Source organism: Microtus ochrogaster, unplaced genomic scaffold, assembly GCF_000317375.1.
Source record: "Microtus ochrogaster isolate Prairie Vole_2 unplaced genomic scaffold, MicOch1.0 UNK18, whole genome shotgun sequence".
Taxonomy (NCBI): Eukaryota; Metazoa; Chordata; class Mammalia; order Rodentia; family Cricetidae; genus Microtus; species Microtus ochrogaster.
This window is the reverse complement of record NW_004949116.1, coordinates 809,362-828,939: the sequence shown is the minus strand read 5'-3', so window position 1 is coordinate 828,939 and position 19,578 is coordinate 809,362. Positions and strand designations below refer to the sequence as shown.

The following is a 19,578-nucleotide window of genomic DNA, read 5'->3' as shown; positions in this document are numbered from 1 at the left end:
CTAAAAGAATACTTCAAAAAAAGAAGAGGAAGCTCCTAAAACACCAGATGGTTTTGTAGAAGTCATTAAAGCAAAAGGACAAACAAGCATAGAAAAAGGTGGCTCACTTCTCAGTGTGGAAGCCAAGATCATCAGCTCTGTGAGTTGTTTCTGGAGGACTGGCCAGGCTATTCAAGATCTCCACACATGTCCACTATTAACTCTGGGGCCGGCGCTGAGGAGAAGACCTTCTAAAGAGGAATAAAAGGGTGGCACAAGGCAAAGCCTTGTGGTGACATAACTCTATATATCTGGACTGTGAGTTCAGTCATATGGTCTACGCCTGCAGTAAGTCTGAAAGAAGCATGGACACACACACACACACACACACACACACGACTGTAAAGCTGGTAAGTTCTAAATATGACATAAGGAACTCAATCTTAATATTACCTATACTTATGCAGTATGTTACATAATGCACATAAGGCCTTCCTGTGCTATTTCATAGACTATGTGTTAATCTATAACCTTCTAAATAAAAGACAAAGAAATACAATAAAGACATTTTCAGACAGAGAATTTGGGTACAGCAGACTACAAGAAATGCTAAAGGAGATTCTCAGGCAGAGGGAAATGACATAACACATTACTTCCCATTCCTTAAGAGGGGCTGAACACAGGGGCTACCTCCCAAAGAGCACAGACTGAACAGGAGAGAAATGAGTGCTGTAACACTTGGACAGTGACACGCCTAGTTGGGCGGTCAAGGTCAGCCTCCGCTGTGTTGGCAGTAGTAACCAGTGAGCTGGGGGAAAAAGGCAACACCCAACATTCTGAGCCCTTCACAGGGAAGGAACTGCCAGACTTCCCTGACGTGGCATCTCAGTACCTGTCATGACACGCCACTGTCACACTGACCAAGTGAGGGAATCAGGATGAATCCATATATTACATATCAATAAAAATTAATTATTTTATGTTGAAATAAAAACATTTAGAAAAAAATTCCCCATTTTTTTCTTTCTTGCATCCCTACAGAGGTTCGCGACAGCCCAATGGCATGGATAAAATTCAGTACTGAGCTAACCCTTCATTTAAGCTGAGCTCGTGTTGACTGTGCACCTCAAATGTTAATTACATGTTTTAGTAACTTATGACTAAATTCTACATCTAAGGCACATTTGAAGGACATATATAATTCTCACTGGCCCACAAGCCATCACCCATTTTACTGCAAGGAATCATCCTCCTGGGTTTTTCTGAACAGCTCCCAGGTTCTTAGGAGTGAGCCCTGTGCCTTCCGCTCCAGTCACCTTTCCAGCCACTGAGCCAACAACCCCCATAGCCTGGCTATGTGTGTGCTGGTAACCTTTTGTTGGTGAAAGCTATCTTTAGACTGTGGGGAGACAAAGCAAACTTTATCTGCAGCCCCTGGAAACCACATTCAAACTTAGAATAAAATTGCTAGGAAATCTGAGGAGAGTTGAAGTAGTTTCCAGAGGGTGTAGTGACAAAATATTGCCAATTAAGTTGCTTAAAACAATGGAGGGACTGGAAAGATGGCTCAGCGGTTAAGAGTACTGGCTGCTCTTCCAGAGGACCCAGGTTCAATTCCCAGCACCTACATGGCACCTCACAACTGTCTGGAACTCCAGTTCCAGGGAATCTGACACCCTCACACCAACACACATGGAATAAAACTGAATAAAAATATTAGGAAAAAACAATGGAAATTTCTTCTCAGGATTCTACAGGGCCAAAGCCCGAAACCTGGGCATTCTCTCTGAAGGGTCATGAGGAGTACATTTCCTCCCCTCTTCCAGCTTCACACAATCCCAGGAATACTTTAGTTTCTGCCACACTGACCATCTTATCTCATGCCTGTGTCTCTTCTCCTCCTAGGTCACTACCATACTGGCTTGGGAGTCACTATAGTCTGACTTCATTTTTTTTTAAATATAAGTCCCATTTTATTTTTCCAAGGTGTTTTCTTCTGTCTTTATGAAGCCACCTCTTTACATGAGCTTTGGTGGAGGTTATGGTACAGCACCAGCAGGTCTAAATTGCTGTGGGGTGTTCGGTCCTTCCGAGCTTCCCAAGATCGATTCCTGACTACCTTGCTATGAATAGCACAGATCACACAGTAATGCAGCTTGACATGGAGTTTGGGGAGCACATAAGTGTCAAAGACACTTGCTTTGGATATGTCCCTGATGGCAGTGTTCCGAATGACAAACTTCTTAATGGCCTTGTCCTTGGGTACATACCAGTACAGTCAGGGCTACATAGAGAAACCTGTCTAAAAAAGAGAAGACAAGAAAGAAAAAAAACACCACAAATTTATTCTCTTCTTCTGATGGAAATGGAAATCCAGAATCATTTTCACTTGGCCCAAGCCGGTGAAGACAGGGTTGAGTCTGCTGGAAGGCCCTGGAGAGGGTCTGTTTTCTTTACCGTTTCTTTGTGACCGGTTCTTCCAGCCCCTCCAGTTTCCCGCTCCTATTTTCCATCTCTTACTTCCTTAGTCAAAACTCCTCTTTCCTTGTGGGTGCAGTTAATGCAGCGAATTGGTTGCACATGGCCCTGGCCCTTTTTGGCGTGACCGTTGTCTCTCCTTTTTTTGGTCATCTTGGAGCCAAGTCCCAAAAGAAGTATGACTTCATCTTAATGAATTTTGCCTGCAGTAGCCCTATTTCAGCCGAGAGTGTTCTGAAAGAGATTGAGCTTCCACAGGCCATTTTGGAAGGGAACAATGAAATGAGTTCACAGTGGCTGCATAGCCTAGTCCTCTCAGCTCCTTGCTAAGTGTTCTCTGTCGCACAGGGCTTCCTCCAAGGGTTTGGAACTGGCCTTCTTCACTTTTGCAGCTCTGTGAATTCCATGTCTCGGGAGGTACACTGGGTGGAGCCTTTGCTTAGAGAGGGAAGATTCTCTTCCCAGTAAGAGTCAGAGGACTTACATCTCAAGATGACACTCATCCTCAAGACAGGACCATTCCTCTGCTGAGGAAGCCTATCTCTGTCCACAGGAGTAAGAGCTGGCCCTCTGGTTTTCACAAGTTGCCCACATAAATGGCTTGGCATGTTTCCCCAGATCTGCACTGTTGGTTAGATTTTATTTTATTTTATTTTTGGTTTTTTCAAGACAGGGTTTCTCAGTGGTTTTGGAGCCTGTCCTGGAACTAGCTCTTGTAGACCAGGCTGGTCTCGAACTCACAGAGATCCGCCTGCCTCTGCCTCCCGAGTGCTGGGATTAAAGGTGTGCGCCACCACCGCCCGGCCTGTTGGTTAGATTTTAAACACCTTCTGTGAGACATAATGTTAGTCTAATGACTTTTGACAAGATTATGATGAATCTAATTCATCTCCACTTTTTCTCTTCTAAAAATGTTAAACTCTTAGGTGTCTACTTCAATTAAGGTCAAGATTTCCCATAAAGAAACAATATCACACATCTTCTTTTGTTCATTTGTTTTTTTCAAGGCTGTGTAACAGTCCTGGCTGTCTTGGAACTTGCTTTGTAGACCAGGCTGGCTTTGAACTCACAGAGATCCATCAGCTTCTGCCTGCCTCCCAAGTTGAAATTAAAGGCATGTGCTACCACAGCCCAGCTCCCTGAGCCATCTTTGTAAGTGAATTCAATCCACTGTGGAATAACAGAATCATCTGAATTCTCGAATCTGACATCTAAGAGCTTTAGGACAGCCACTAGAAAATTCAATTTCTTCTTGATCAGATTACTAAAATTCCTAGGATAAAGCAGTATTTTTAAACATTTTTTTTTTGTTTTCTTTTCTCTCTCTTTTTTTTTCAAGACAGGGTTTCGCTGTAGTTTTGGAGTCTGTCCTGAAACTAGCTCTTGTAGACCAGGCTGGTCTACTGCCTGGCTATTTTTAAACTTTTCGTGGGAACTCGAAGATATATTTTAGCAGCTCTCAGAACATAATACAATAGCATATATGTATAAATAAATACACACAACTCACATCCAGACTGTCACTATGCATAGCATGTCATTTGTATAATGTTCTATTTATTATTGTGTGTGTGCACATGTGCAGATGTGGGCATACAACAGAACAGATATAGAAGTCAAAGGACAACTCTTGGGCGTTGTTTTTTTTCCAACTTGGGATCCATGAATCAAAGTCAGGTTGTGAGGCTTATACAGCATGTCCTTTTACTGACTGAGTCATCTTGCTAGATACTTTTTTGTTTTGTTTTGTTTTTCAAGGCAGGGTTTCTCTGTGTAACAATCCTAGCTGTCCTGGAACTAGCAGGCCAAGCTGGTCTCCAACTCATAGAGATCCGCCTGCTGGGCACTTTTTAAAAGGTAACCTTAAATGATGTTACATTCACCAAGGAGTTTAGTGTTATGGGTGCAAGAATACTGGTGGATCAGGGTATCTGATATCATCCACTGACCTGAATCTGTTTTGAAATACTTATGCTAGGGGGAATGCGGACATAGTCCAGTCATCTGCGTACTTACCTACTGTACATCCTAGGTTCAATCCCTAGCACCAAATAAACATGGTTTGGTAGCCTGTATCCTAGCACTTGGATAAAGATAGGAAAATCAGCTCAAGGTGGTATGGCAACTTTTAATCCCAGCACTAGGGAGGCAGAGGCGTGTGGATCTCTAAGCATTCCAGGTGGGCTACATGAGACCCTAAAAATAAGTCTATCATGAAGGACAAAGCGTGCTGTTCTCTCTTGGTATCTTCTTCCAGGCCTAACTTTCAACTTGGTTTCCATGAACTAGGCCTAACGACTGTCTTTCCTTCCTGCTGCATGAGGATGTCCCAACTCCTCTAGTTCTCTAGAAGCAAGGGGCTCTCTGCCAGTACGCCTTTTGTAGAAAATATGCCAACCTTCCCTTTTCAGGCATGGCCCACCCACATCAGAAAGCAAAGTCTCCTGCTTTCCCTTAGACGTCTTGACAATGGCTGACTTTCAAGTTTCTCCAGAAATAACCTCTGTATGTTCCGTGTGAAAGACGCTCTGATCTGGCAGCAAGGCTCCCACGCGTGCGCCTCTCCACGCGAGGTGGGCCCCGCGGGTCGCCTGGGTCCGAACCAGGGCAGTTCGTGCTGCTTTTAATGGAATTTCTGACATTTGGAATCCGCAGATGCCATTCTTCCCACAGTCCCTCAGCCACGAATAAAGATTAGTCACCACCCACATTAAGCCCAGACTAAGGCTAACCTGGCAGGACGGTAATTTAAAGAATAAACAAGATTCAAGAGAGGTGGTAGCCAACGCACAGGCAGCCGGCTACGGCCACGCGCCTCGCGCCTTTTAAGGGCGGGCAGACGCAAGTCGGCCAACAGCTCAGCACTTCACCAATCACCGCGCTTCTCGACGTTGGTTCCGCCCCCACGGCCCAAATTAGCCAATCATTGATGACCTTCCCGCGGGCCCACCCACCCACCCGCCGGTAGGGCCACGCTTTCGAACCACGCAGGCGCTCAGCGGCGCAAACGCAGCCAAATTTTATTTTTAGCTCCCCGCTGAGAAGCGCCTCTCCATGGCTCCGCCCCCTCATAATCCCCAATGGTAGACGGAGTTTCCATTGCGTCATCGCGCGGCTGTCTGGGAGCCATCCAGTCAGAACGCGGGCAAGACTGTCGTAATTAAAAAGCGGCGGAAGTAGGTGGGAGGGTCATGACGCAGCGAGTTTCGGTCGTGACTTTTCCGGGGGCCTTGGGGCGTCTCCGCTTTCTCCCTTTAAAGTAAAACGTTCCCCCGACGCGCACCCCCCTCCGCGCGTTCCGGGCCGGGAGGCGGCGGCGGGAGGCGGCGCTGACGCGGCCGCGCGCGGTCACGTGGGTGTGTTGTGGGGGGAGGGCCCGCGCCGTCGGTTCCGGGCGGTTGAGCGAGCTAGAGACGAGCCAGCGACAGGCAGCCGCGCCCGCCGCCGCGCTCTGTATGCCGCGTTCTCCCGGCGCACCCGCCGCGGATAGTCTGAGCCGGAGGAGCCGCCGCCGCCGCGGTTGATGTGGTTGGGCCGGGGCTGAGCAGGCCGCCAAGATGCCGCAGTCCAAGTCCCGGAAGATCGCCATCCTGGGCTACCGGTCTGTGGGTGAGTGGCTGCCCCGGCTGTGCCGGGGTCTGAGCCCCAGGACGCGGCCCGGCCATGTGGCGGGCCGGCGGGCGGGCGGGCGGCGCGCGTTTCATAACCTCCATTTTGAGTGGAGGTGGCGGAGCCTTCCCCTGTCCCCGGGCGCGGCGGACAGGTGGCGGGGGCTGCAGGCCTCGAGGCGGCCGGGGACAGCCTAGTCGGGTGCCCGCATCTGTCCCGCCTTCTCTGAGCACACTCTTTTCCCACCAGTTCAACTCATCCCCGGCATTTCAACAAAGGAAACCACTCCTTGCGTCTTTTCCGTCTGTAGAGAAGTTAAACCTTTTAAAGAAAGCAGGGAAACTTCCAAGATGTTTAACAACCGAGGGCAAGTTTCCGCCTTGAAGAAACCTGTACTGAGCCCTTGAGAAGCCCGCTAGGTAGTTGTTTTTGGCCAGAGCAGGAAAGACGAGGAAGACATCTCCAAATTCTCGGTGTCCTATTTTTCTTTGGGGAGAAACAAGGCCAGGCACTGGGAACCAGACTGTTAAAGTAATTCAGAAGTCCTTTTGTTTCCCCAACACCACCACCGAGCGATTGACACACATTTGAAGTTGCTCCTAGCGGTCACCTTTATTGCCGAATAGAGGTGGGCTTGGCTTGGGTGGGGTGGGGAGTGATCTGGGGTCGAGACTAGTAGTATTCAGTCCATCTTGTGAAACTGGACGTTTGAACTTAGCCGTGCTGCAGGGTGAGGCTTTATTGTCTTTGACCGGCCGGAACCTGGGAATATCACGTTCATCTTTAAGTGCTGTTACTGTCTCCAGAAAACGCACTTGTCAGAGGGACCGCCGAGGAGTGGAGAAGCAAGTGGGAGGTGGGGTAGATTGAAGTCTGATTAAGGAACGAGGTGGCGGTAACTGCTGTAGGAAAGCCTTCCCCATTGGACGGACTCCCTGTGAGGCTTTCCATTCTGCTTGCCGCTGCTGGTGCCAGGGTCTGTGCTCTTTGACCAAGATATGTCTCGGCCTGCTTACTCATCCTTTCACCGTCCCTTAAGAGCTGGAGAAAATCCTTCGAGAGGGAATGGAAGATTAGAGACAATGTGAGAGGGGTTGCCCAGAGTGGAAAGGTAACACGGAACAGAACTTAATGGGGTGGGGAAGAGTCGGTGACTGCTTAACAATTGCAGCCTTAGATTAACACGTACAGCATTGTGGGTTTCCGTGTCTTGAGAGCATTTACTAAACATCAGTATGGAACTCCTGATCTAGCGTTGTTGGTTGCCTGGATCACCATACTGTTGCTTGTTTTCTGAATTCCCTCCAAATTTGGAGAATGGGATTGTAATAGAACCTGGCCCTTGATTGAGCACCCTCTAATCAGATAAATATACAGAGTGCTAACTCCTTGAAGATAACAATCTTGAATGAGCAAGGCATAAGTCACAAGTAGCTGGGCTACCTGTTTTCAACCCAAGAGGATGTTCTAAAGGTCTGGATTTTATCTCCTCTTGAGATGTTTGAAATAACAATAGGTTTAAGTAAATTTAGTGTTTTGCCTCCTTTGCTAAAGAATTTATGTTCAATAGAAAGCCATTCTGATTTTTTAGGTACATTCTGATTTTTAGGTCCTGGACTCTGTAACCCAGACTGGTCTTCCTGTGAAAGCCCACCAGAGCTGGGATAGGTGTGCCCTTAGCCTTTTCTTCACAAATATTGTTTGTTAATGCAGTGCTAGCCTGCGGAGGGACCAGAGCTGTAGACCTATTCTCAGTGCCCTGTGTCGGTTGTATTTCCATATCCTACTGTTCTCAGTAGTTTTTTTTTTTTTTTTTTTTTTTTTTGGTTTTTCGAGACAGGGTTTCCACATCTGTAGCTCTGGAGCCTGTCCTGGAACTCCCTTGGTAGATCAGGCTGGCCTCGAACTCACAGAGATCCGCCTGCCTCTGCCTCCCGAGTGCTGGGATTACAGGCGTGCGCCACCACCGCCCGGCTCGTTCTCAGTAGTTTTCAAGTGCAGTGATTAAAGTAAAAGATACTTTGGAGAGGCTGCCTTACTTTCAGTGTTGCATTTGACTTTTCTTTCATATGAAAGGAATATTATAGCTTCTGGATTCTATGCAGAGGAGTCGGGTTGGCCTTTTACCAGCATGATTGCACTCGCTAGCCACTCTTTCCTGGTATTGCCCACTATTCAGACTTCTTAAAACTTAACGTGTTTGGTGCCAGAATATAGAAATTTCAGTATTTCTAGTGTGTGTGTTGTGTGTGAGAGATTCTAAGCAGTTGTGTTGATTGATAATAAAACATAGAAATAGGTTCATCTAGAATCCATGCTTTTTAATGTTCTCTTGACTAGACTGCTTGGCATTGTTACATGATCATGCTACAGACTTTTAAGTTTGCCTTCAGCAAAAACTGGAATGTGATTGTGTGGTTCCAATTTCAGTTCGTGTGCTACCAAAGGAGCACTTGCTATTTTATTAATTTGCTGGGCAAGCATGCTGCATCCGCACGTGGAGGTCAGAGGACAGCTTGTGGGAGTTGTTCTTTCCTTCCACCACATGAGTTCTGGGGATCCAGTTTTGATGTCCATAAGTACCAAAAAGTCCTGTGCTCATAGCAGTTCTCACCACTCAGCCCCTGGCAACTACTAATTTGCCTTCTGTTTTTATTTACTTACTTACTCTGGACATCTCATGTAAAAGGCATAGTATACATATGGTACTTTGTGACTGACATCTTTCATTTAGCCTATTTCTAAGCTTCATCCATATTGCATTATATGTCGATACCTTGTTCCTGTTTGTGGCAGAATAATATTCCATTAATGTGAGTTTACCACATTTTTTTGTTAGAGATATGAATTGTTTCTATTTCTTGGCTGCTTCAAATAATGGTGTTATAAACATTCCAGTAAAATATTCCTGTTTTCATTTCCCTAGGAATGAAATTGCTGAGACCTGAGGTTTCCCTGTTTGACATTTTGAGGAACTGTCAAACTTTTTCTCAACCTCTCACTTTACATTTCTAGCAGCAGTGTATGAGGCTTGGTATTTGCTTCCATCCTTACCTTCTCTTTGTCTGCTTGGCTTTAGCTGCCCAGAGTATATATGATTTATAAACCATTTCTTCCATCTATGACAGTGAAATTGTGTTTCCAGCTTAACTGTTTCCTTTTACACTTTTTGCTTTTGGTGTCATATCCAGGAAACTCACAGCAAACAGTGTAGCTTTATTGCTGCCTCTTCTGAACATTTTCGATTCAGCTCCTACATTGAGGCTTATGACCTGCTTGAGGTTAGGTTAGTATGTGTGCTGTGAGAGAAGGGTATAACTTGTTTCAGCCTGTTAGAAGACCTTCGTGGAAAATGAAGTGTGCATGGACTTCAGGCTTGTTCTGAGATCTTCCCTTCTGATGAACTTTGTTGATCTGTTTGTCCTTACATCAACCCACAGTCTCCCTTACATTACTCTGCTGTCATCGTCAATAGGGACATAGGAATCTTTGTGGTTTTTGGTTTTTTTCAGATTGTTTTGCCTATTTTTAGCCCCTTGTGTGTAGGACTAATTTGCCAATTCCTACTCATAAATCAACTAGATTTCCATAGGGTACTTTTCAGATTTGAAAGAATTTTTGTTTTGGTTTGGTTTTCAAGACAGGGTTTCTCAGTAGCTAAGGAGCAGAATCCAGGAACTCACTCTGTAGACCAGGCTGGCCTTGAACTCCTGGAGATCCTCCTATCTCTGCCCCCTGAGCGCTGGGATAAAAGATGTGCCACCATCGATGGGCAAGAATCTTTTTGTTTTTTTAAGATTGATTTATTTTGTGTATGAGTGTTTTGCATGCATTCATGTAGGTGTTTTTAAGATAAGAGGGTATTCCTCTGGGACTGGAGTTTGCAGGTGATTATGAGCTACTGTGTGGGTGCTGAGAATCAAACCTGGGTCCTCTGCAAGAGCAGCAAGTGCTCTCTACCATTGAGCCACCTCTCCAGCCCCCATGAAAGAATCTTTTAAAAATTGATTTTAAAAAAAAGTTTGCATCTGCCTCCTGATTTCATTCCAGTATGAGATGAAAAATCAGCCTTTAACAGATGAATAGTTGGAAGGGTTGAGTTTTTAATAGCTCTTTGAGATGGTCGTTTATCTTTGGTATGCACTAAAACTCTGTAAGTAGTAGCCAACAGTGTCTTACTAGTCTATTTATTTGAGACCATGCACATGGGATACATTTGGAGGTTAGAGGGCAACTTAGAGAAGCTGGTTTTCTCTTTATGCTCTGATCCATGTCACTGGCATCTGTCAGTAGTTAGCCTTAGACTGGTACTGTGTGCAGTCTGCTGTCTTATTGTTGAATTGCCTTGTTCCCTTTGCATTAAACCACGTTGTTCTACTTTACGCTCTCAGTGGCTGTGCTGTGGAACTTGGGCTGCTGTTAGACAGAACTTCCATGTTTGTTCATTCAATATGCAGATTCTTTAAAATTACATTTGCTAATACTTTACCAACTACAGAGAAGTCATTAATATTAAGGTGCTGTTAAAAGCTTTTCCAGGGTCTGGAGAGACGGCTTAGTGCTTAAGAACACTGACATAGGTTCAAGGTCCCAGCACCCACGTGCAGCTCTCGCAACAGGCTATAACTAGTCCCAAGAGAATTCAATGCCTTCTTATGGCCTCCTTGGGCAGTATACACATTTAATATACAAGTATTCATGCAGGCAAAACCACCCATGTAACATAAAAAAATTTTTTCTTTAACACTTTTTCAGGCTGGGACTGATGGTACAAGCCCATAATCCCAGCTACTTGGGAATGGAGGAGGAAGGATCACAAGTGTAAGGCTGGCCCCGGTAACTGCAGAATGAAGACAGGCCAGGAAAATTGGTAGAGCATCTATCTGCCTTGCATGTTCTAGGCCCTTGTTAAATCCCAGTAACACTGAAAGGGGGTTAAAAAAGGCTTTTCAAAATTCTGATTTCTTCCTTAACAGTTGGAATTTTGACGCTGCAGTACCAATTTTTATTTGACTTGGTGACCTTTCCCTTCCCAGAAGGGTGGGAAGACAGTAGGGAAATAGGGTCTTAGCTCTGGCTAGCCTACAACTTTCAGTAAACTTCCCTGCCTCCTCTTCCAAGTACTAAAATTACATGAAATACTGTTGTGCCCAGCTGAGTTCTTGTTTCCTTAATGTCTTTAAAAAAAAAAAAAAAAACAAGGGGCTGTAGAGATGGCTCAGTGGTTAAGAGCACTGACTGCTCTTCCAGAGGTCCTGAGTTCAATTCCCAGCAACCACATGGTGGCTCACAGCCATCTATAATGAGACCTGGCGCCCCCTTCTGGCTTGCGGACACACATGGAAGGAATGCTGTACACATAATTAATAAATAAATAAATAAATAATTAAAACAATATTAAAACAGTAAAAAAGATCTGATAGGTGGGCGGGGGAGCAAGCGGGAACTAGGATTGGCATGTAAAGTGAGAAAAGATTGTTTGAAAAAATAAATTTTTTAAATAAATTTTTTAAAAAAGGTGTGATAAAGTGGCTGGTGCAGATGTTTCTTGGTCACTCTGTTCTTGGAGACACTCATATTTCTGTGTGTAACAGAAGTGCTTACTCAGATATTCTGTTTCATCATGCAGAATTATTATTATTACTGCTACCGTGTGTGGCATTGCACCTGCTATGGCTCATGTGTTGAGTCAAAGGACAACCTTCAGGAGTCTCTTGTCTCCTTTCACTTTCTCATGGTCCTCCAGACTTGCACAGCAAGCACCTTTACCTGTTGAGCCATGTTGTTGGCCCTCTTGGAGAACACTAAAATGATGTTCAAGGGTCAAGACTCAATAAACTTAATCCACCCTTCCTGTGTTCTCAAAAGACAGTGGTAATTGAAAGTGGCCCCTTTTCCCTTTGTGAGAATGGTGATAGAGAATAAAGTGATTCACCACTTGGTTTGTATCTGCTGTAAGGAATACCCACACAGGCATTACCATTGCGTTTGCATCTTTTGTACAAATGTGAACATAATGCAGTGGCTGACTTGGTGATGTTTCCACCTTATGAATCCTGGAGATGGTTCCAGAAGTTTAGAGACCACACTTTTGATGTCATGGGACTGTAGTATGCTAGGATTTTGCTACTTTCTGTTGTATAAAATTAAATCAAAAGTGGGTGTATTGTACATACATACGATTGGCAAGGATATGTCTTAGAGCTGCCTAGGAGAGGTTCCCTAGTATTTCTTGTAAGAGCCACGGAGGATTTAGTGAGGCAAGAAAGATCTTGGCATGGTTGAACGGAAGGAAGCTAGAGGTGGTAAAGGCATAATGAGGTGAGAGTTAGAAAAGAAGTTGGAGAGGCAAGCACAAGCTGCAGGGCCTCAAAGGAACTTTGGAAAGTCATTCATGCTGAGAGTTGTGAAAGGAAATCTGTATGTATACACCTTCCTTGGCCTCTTGTGATGCACTTTTGGATGTGCTGTTGTCTTTATACTTGGTAATGCTGAAGTTTCCGAAGATTAAATAGAATTACCAGTGGCAACATGCAATCAGTATATGAAAATGTGGTTTTATAAATACAGGCCTCACTGAAAGTTGAGGGAGCTACGTAAATAAAAATAGCAGCTGTATCACAAAATGAAAACCAGCTGTCTCTACCTGTCGTAGTAGAGGAAGTCATTAGTGTGCAGTGTTTTTCTTAATTGAAGGTCCAAAATAATGAACTGTTGTTGACTTCTAATGTGGCCTGTAAGTGGATTGTTACCTAGTTCACTAATTGAAAACCAAATTTGGTCATGCTTGTGGGAATGGGAAGTAATATGAAGTATCACATTAACTTTAGCACTTGCTAAAGTGCTCTTAGGATAGGATTTTTTTTTTTTTTTTTTTGTTTTTTGTTTTTTTTGTTTTTCGAGACAGGGTTTTTCTGTGGCTTTGGAGCCTGTCCTGGAACTAGCTCTGTAGACCAGGCTAGTCTCGAACTCACAGAGATCCGCCTGCCTCTGCCTCCCGAGTGCTGGGATTAAAGGCGTGCGCCACCATCGCCCGGCTAGGATAGGATTTCTTTATTTCTTTCGAGACAGGATTTCTCTCTGTATCCCTGGCTATCCCGGAACTCACTCTATAAACCAGGCTGGCCTTGAACTCACAGAGATCTTTGTGCCTGTCCTTCCTGAGTGCTGGGTGCATCACTATACCTGACTGGGAGTTTTGCATCTAAATTGGTATTAGATCAGACTAGAAAGCTTTTTTTCCTGGATTTTCCTGTAGATAGTTAGAGCATAGTAATGGACTCTTGATGAAATGAACTGTGTCTTGATGGCTTTGTTTCTTAACTGTAATATTGAGCCCAGACTGTCATTTCTCTTTGTTGTACTTGTCTGCAGAAAGGCTACTGATGGATTTTGAAACATAAATTAATATTTTAGCAATATTTTTAAACTAGAGTTTTTTTTTTTTCAAAGAATTGAATGTTAGCTACATGATGGCATAAATGTGTAAACAGGATGCAAATAATTGGCTCTTACCGTTGGTGTAGTTTTATAAGGTAAGTGCTGTTCTAAGATTTATGTCTTTTATTCAAATTTATCTAGCTGATATTTAGCAGGAGCGTGCGTGCATGTATTTGTGTGTGTGCTACGCATATGTGTGTACATGTGTACCTGCAGGCACCATGGTGTGCTTGGAGAGGTCAGAGGACAACCTAAGGAAATCAGTTTCTTTCCTTCCATCATGTGGGCCCCAGTGATGGAACTTGGGTTAGGTGTAGGCACCTTTGCCCTGTCTGGTTAGCCCTATTTGGCTGTTTTTTAAATTTTATTTATTGTATTTTATGTGTGAGTGTTCTGCATGCATGCTTGCATGTCAGAAGAGAGCATCAGAGCCTATTGTAGATGGTTGTGAGCCAAAATGTTGCTGGGAATTGATCTAAGAACCTCTGTAAGAATAGTTAGTGCTCTGAACCCCTAAGCCATCTCTCCAGTACCCTGGTTGGTTTTAAGATCTAAATCACATATGAAACCTACTGTACAGAGATTAAACTTAGAGGTTCAGTTTGTTGGTCATGGGTTTTATAAGTGACTGAATTAAGATATACCCAGCAGTGCCAGGTGTGGTGGTGCACACTTTTAATCCTGGATTCTAGAGACAGAGGCAGGTGGGCAGGTGGATCTTGTAAATTGGAGGCCAGCCTGGTCTACACAGTGATTCTTTTTTTTGGGGGGGGGGGGTTAAGACAGGGTTTCTCTGTAGCTTTTGGTGCCTGTCCCGGAACTAGCTCTTGCAGACCAGGCTGGCCTCGAACTCCCAGAGATCCGCCTGCCTCTGCCTCCCAAGTGCTGGGATTAAAGGCGTGCACCACCACCGCCTGGCTTACACAGTGACTCTTGAGGCAGAGCTACACAATGAGAGCCTGTCAAAAACATGCACACAATACACACAAACACGTGCACACACCTTCTCTCTCTCTCTCTCTCTCTCTCTCTCTCTCTCTCTCTCTCTCTCTCTTTCTCTCTCTCTCCAAAAGTTCACCATGATATTAATCTTCATGGCATGAGTGGGAGTAGGAAAATAATCTGCACTTTCCAGTCCCTCTGTTGAGAAGCTTATGTGTGATTTAGAAAATACTCTGGTCCTTATGATCCTGGATATGAATAGGAATGCCTAATGCTGCTGTTTGTGTGGTGGGCAAAGATTTGAATCAAATCATTAAGAATGCTCTCAGAGAACTATTTAGTAGAATTTGTGCCTTTTTGTCTGTATGTGAATAAATACTGTGCTTTTGCAATACCAAAAAAAAATTGCTCCCAGAAAGAAAAGGCTTACAAAATTCATCTGCAGCATAGTCTAAAATTTACATTACAGGAAAACTTCTGGAAAAAAAAATCACTTAAGCCATATAGGTTGAGAAACAGATTTTCCAGGAATCTTAGCAGGATGTGTTTTCTCTGTGAACCAATTCAGCCAAACTGATTCATGGGTAGAATTTTTTCCTCAGTCTTCAGTGTCAGTTGAATGTCGCCAACACTATAGTAGAGGCTCTTCTCTGGGAGCTGTCCCTGAAATGGTAGGCATGCTTCTTGGGGAAAGAGCCAGGCTTTATCAACTGTCTATCAAGTCACTCCACAGCTGAACACACTGCACTGTTGATTGCAGGGGCAGTCTGTGGATTTAAAGTGCCTCGTGTTACTTACTCAAACAGATGTTGGTTAAATGTCTGAAGTATTCTCTGTCCCTGTACCAAGCATATAACTAGTGTGTAATTGCTAGTCTAGTGAAATCCTCAGGAGAGACAGTCAGAGGGAGAGCTAATATGGCCACAGAGGTGGAAGAGTGTCTCCTAAAAAAGGACAGTATGGTTCTACTAGAGGACAAGGATATAGATGAGCAAAATGTGAGTGGGGAGGAAGGTGGAGCTGAGCTATAAGCTAAGTTATAGACTTTCCCTAGAAATAGTAGGAGATCAATGAAGGATTTTAAGCAATAAATATAATGATCTCCATGACTTCTGCAGCAGGCCAGGTAGTGAATTATCTAATTCGCTTTGCAGGCCAGATGCCTCCTGTTGCAGCTATTCTCCTTTTCCCTTGTAGTGCAAAAGCTGACGAAGGCAGTGCATTGACAGATGGCTGTAATTGTGTCCCAATGAAACTATATGAGTTTGAAATTGGGAATTTTATTTGAATTTCTGATACTAAATACTAGTTGTCTGTCCCATCCCTGTCTGTCTCTCTGTCCCTCTTCCCTTCCCACAGCTACTGAAACATAGAAAAACATGCACACCTACTTTTAACTCAAATACTAAACAGATTGTGAGTCAGATTTGTCCCCTGGTCCATAATTCATTTTACAGCTCCAGAAAAATCTGTACTGTGGGAAGAAGGTGGGGAACACAAGAGTAGAATTGGAAAGACTGAGTTGTGAGCTAGCTCAAGGTGTCGGAGGGGAACAGAGTAGATCGGCGTCTGGTGGGAACTGTTGCTGTCACTTGTATACTGCTAGTGTGAGCTGACAGTGTTGCCTCTGACTATAAGGAGAAAACCTATAACAGGACCATGGCAAGAGGCTGCATAAGATTCATTTTTGCATCTGCCTGACTTCTGGCTATAGAGACCCTAGCAGTGACCCCTCAAGTGCAAGTGGCCTTGCTGGGAACTGTTTTCTACCCCCTGTTCCTTAATGTCAACCAAAGGTTTTATCCACCATCCCTTCTCACTTTAGGGTTGGTTGTTTCTTTGACGTGCCAGGGACAAGTGAAGATGCAAAGCCCAAGTGGATACTGCTGAGTTAGCCAAGCAAGGGTGTTAAGTATCTGCCTATCTGCCTATCTTCTGGGGCTTAATTTATTTTAATTTAGCCAAATTTATACAAATAGGATACTCCTGTTCCCTGAGGCCTATCTATATACAGAGCATCATTGCTCAAGAGCAATAAATTGTCAGCACAGATATTAGATTTTCTAGTAGCCATTTTAAAAGGAAACCAGTGAAGTTTAATTTAGCACAATACATCATCTCAACATATGATTTAAAAATATTTTTTCATATTTAACCTTCAAATTCTTATGTACATATGTCAGAGCTACCTGCTGTGTTTCAGATAACTGCTGTCCATGTATGGCTTCTGAGCAGTACTGAGCAAGGTTTGAGAAGTGTTGTTGGAATAAACTAGACACAAAATTTTAACGTTTAAAGAAATTTCTTTGTAAATATAATTGTTTAGCTGTCACATGTCTATTTTAGGCAAACTTAAATTTTATGTTCTTTAATTCATCAAAGCTTCTGTTTGAATACTGTCTTCTTTTTTTTAACCTACATGTATTTGCCACAACACACATGTGGACAGTATGAAAGAGTTGGTTCTCCACCATGTGAGTAACAGGGATGGAACTCAGGTGGTCAGGCATGGTGGCAAGCACTTTTACATACTGAGTTACCTTGTCAACCCCCCCCACCACCGCCGCCTTTTCCTTTTAAAAAATTTTTTTTTGGAGGAGGGGCTCGCTTCCCTACCCACTCACATCCCAGCTTACCCACCAGTTTTCAAACAAATCTAGGAATTTTTTTTCTTCATTGCCAATTATTTAATTTTCTGTAGTTTGTCTCCACCTTGGCTTTTTCTGTAAGTCATCCAGAAGGTGAATGTTCTATTTCAAGGGTCTTGAGGGAATCAGTTCGCTGGCCTCCCTAAGCACCACTTTTTCTCTTTTAGTTTAATAACTGATGACAGCTACTAAAATTCCTCATTTATGTGATTCAGTCATTCATATGAGACACACTTGAATATATTCTTATTTTACTTCTTGAGCCAGTTTTACTTATTCTGCCTTGTATTCATCACAAATAATAACCATACTTTAACCTCCCCCCCCCTTTTTTTTTAACCTTCTGCCAGCATCTGTTTTTAAAGTTTGGGGTTGGTGTGAGAAAGAACAAGATGATGTCAACCCTGCTTAACTCATAGGAACTAGTGAGATGATTCATGTGAAAGTGTTTTGCAAACTCTAATAAAACAGTGTCTCACATGAGTTTCTGTTAAACAGTTGGGGCTAAGGATGTAGTTGAGTTGCTAGAGTACTTGCCTGAGCAGCATGAAGCCCTGGGCTCCAACCCCCAGCGTTACACAAAATCTGATGTGACAGTAAATGACTAATCCCAGGATTTGGGGGGTAGGCAGAACAATTAGACATTCAAGGTCACCCTCAACTACATAGCAAGTTTGAGGTAAGACTAACATGAAATTCTGTCTTCGTTTGTTTTTATTTTTTTTTGCAGCAGGGTTTCTCTGTGTACCTCTGGCTGTCCTGGAACTTGCTTTATAGATTAGGCTGACATTGAACCAAAAGAGATCCACCACCTGCCTCCTCTTCCTGAGTGCTGGGATTAAAGGTGTGAACCACCAGCACTAGGCCTGAGAGCCTGTCTTTAAAAACCAAAAGAAAAAAAAGGTATTTATTCAAGCCAAGCACACTTGTAATCCCAGACTTGGAAGGCATTATGTCCATGAGTTTAAGGACAACCGGGGCTACATAGCAAAAAATCAGGAAAGCGTTTGCGCAGTTGGTATCCATGCCCTCATCAGATCCTATGCTGGCAATGGCGCTCTTATTAAGAGTCATGGTGACCACTTCCCAAAGTACGCATTTGTTCCTGTGTAGCTCCTGTAAAATGAGGATGCTGACATAGGTATATGTTTTTAGAATTTTTCCTTGGTGACTCTGCATATATATGTACACCTTCAACCCAAGGTGACCACAAGACCAGCCAGATGGCTTAGTGGGTAAAGGTACTTGCCACAAACCTGGTAACCTGAGTTCAATTTCTAGAACCCACATAAAGAAGGACTCCACTGACAAATTTTGCTGACTTAGTAAAGTGGTGGTTTTAAGTTCTCCTCCGAGATTCATGACTTCACTAACCAGTACCAGGCATGGTTCCCTCCTGTTGAGCTGGTCTTAAATCCCATTACAGAGCTGTTGGTTACTGCCAAATAGTGCATGCCGCTACTGCACTCTTAGAGTTATGGCGCCATCTTGGTCATTTTGTGGTTCATAGGCATCATAGCTGGGAAGGATTGTTACTTCCCTTCTTGGAAACTTTCAAGGTGACTTCTGATACTCAGGGAGGAGGCTTTCAGGTTAGATCTAGCTTGGGGCCTCTGGGCCCGTGTCTGAAGTACAAGGTGTCTTTAGTAATAAGGACTGATCTATACCTCCAGGGGGCATCTCTGACTAACAACTTAGAAGGGGACTTTGAAGTGTCTGGTGTTGAGGTTCTTGTTAGATGCTCTATGAATCTTTGGGGCAGAATTGTCAGCACAGGTGGAAATTCTGATTTAGATTATATATGTATATTTATGTACTGACTCACATGTACTATAGGCATTTTAGATACATAGTTGATTCCTTATGAGTTATGAATTTTTGAGGCATCTTGTTATTTTACCCTCCTTCCCCCCTTCATTTATTTACCTCCACCTCTCATTTAGAGTGATGTCCTTCCTCCTCCCCCATTTTTGCCATTTCCTCCTTCATATCACTTGTGCCTTCTCTGACCACCACCCCCACACACACTATGGTCCCTTTTTACTCTGCATACAATGTTTTGAATGTATTTCCCTGCAGATCCATAGCTTTTTTTCATTGCCTTAATAGGAGTCTCAGAGTGTTCTCTCTCTCTCTCTCTCTCTCTCTCTCTCTCTCTCTCTTTCGTGTGTGTGTGTGTGTGTGTGTGTGTAGGGGGTGGTTTCAGGTGGGGACCAGAAGTAGATGTGGAGTGTTTTCCTTGATTGCCCTCAATCTCATATTTTGCAACAGGGTGGAAGTTACAACTGTGAACTACTACAACCAATTTATCTTTTTTCGAGACAGGGTTTCTCTGTGTAACAGCCCTAGTTGTCCTGGAACTAGCTCTTTTAGACCAGGCTGGTCTTGAACTCACAGAGCTCCGTCTGCCTCTGCCTTCCAAGTGCTGGGATTAAAGGCAGGTGCCACCACCGCCTGGCCCACATCCAACTTTTCTTATGTG

General features: G+C 43.9%; 1 protein-coding gene and 1 pseudogene across 1 annotated transcript in view; one reads left to right on the top strand and one right to left on the bottom strand.

Annotated features, from left to right (window-relative positions):
• Positions 1-1,997: 1,997 nt before the first annotated feature.
• On the bottom strand, positions 1,998-2,610 carry LOC101995717 (annotated as a pseudogene).
• A 3,045-nt stretch (positions 2,611-5,655) lies between these two features.
• Rheb (Ras homolog, mTORC1 binding) overlaps positions 5,656-19,578 on the top strand; it is a 42,338-nt gene continuing 28,415 nt past the window's right edge. Inside the window, exon 1 of the mRNA XM_005367437.2 lies at positions 5,656-6,066. Within this exon, the coding sequence (XP_005367494.1) occupies positions 6,015-6,066 (52 nt within the window). The 5' untranslated portion in view covers positions 5,656-6,014. The remainder of the gene's footprint in view (positions 6,067-19,578) is intronic.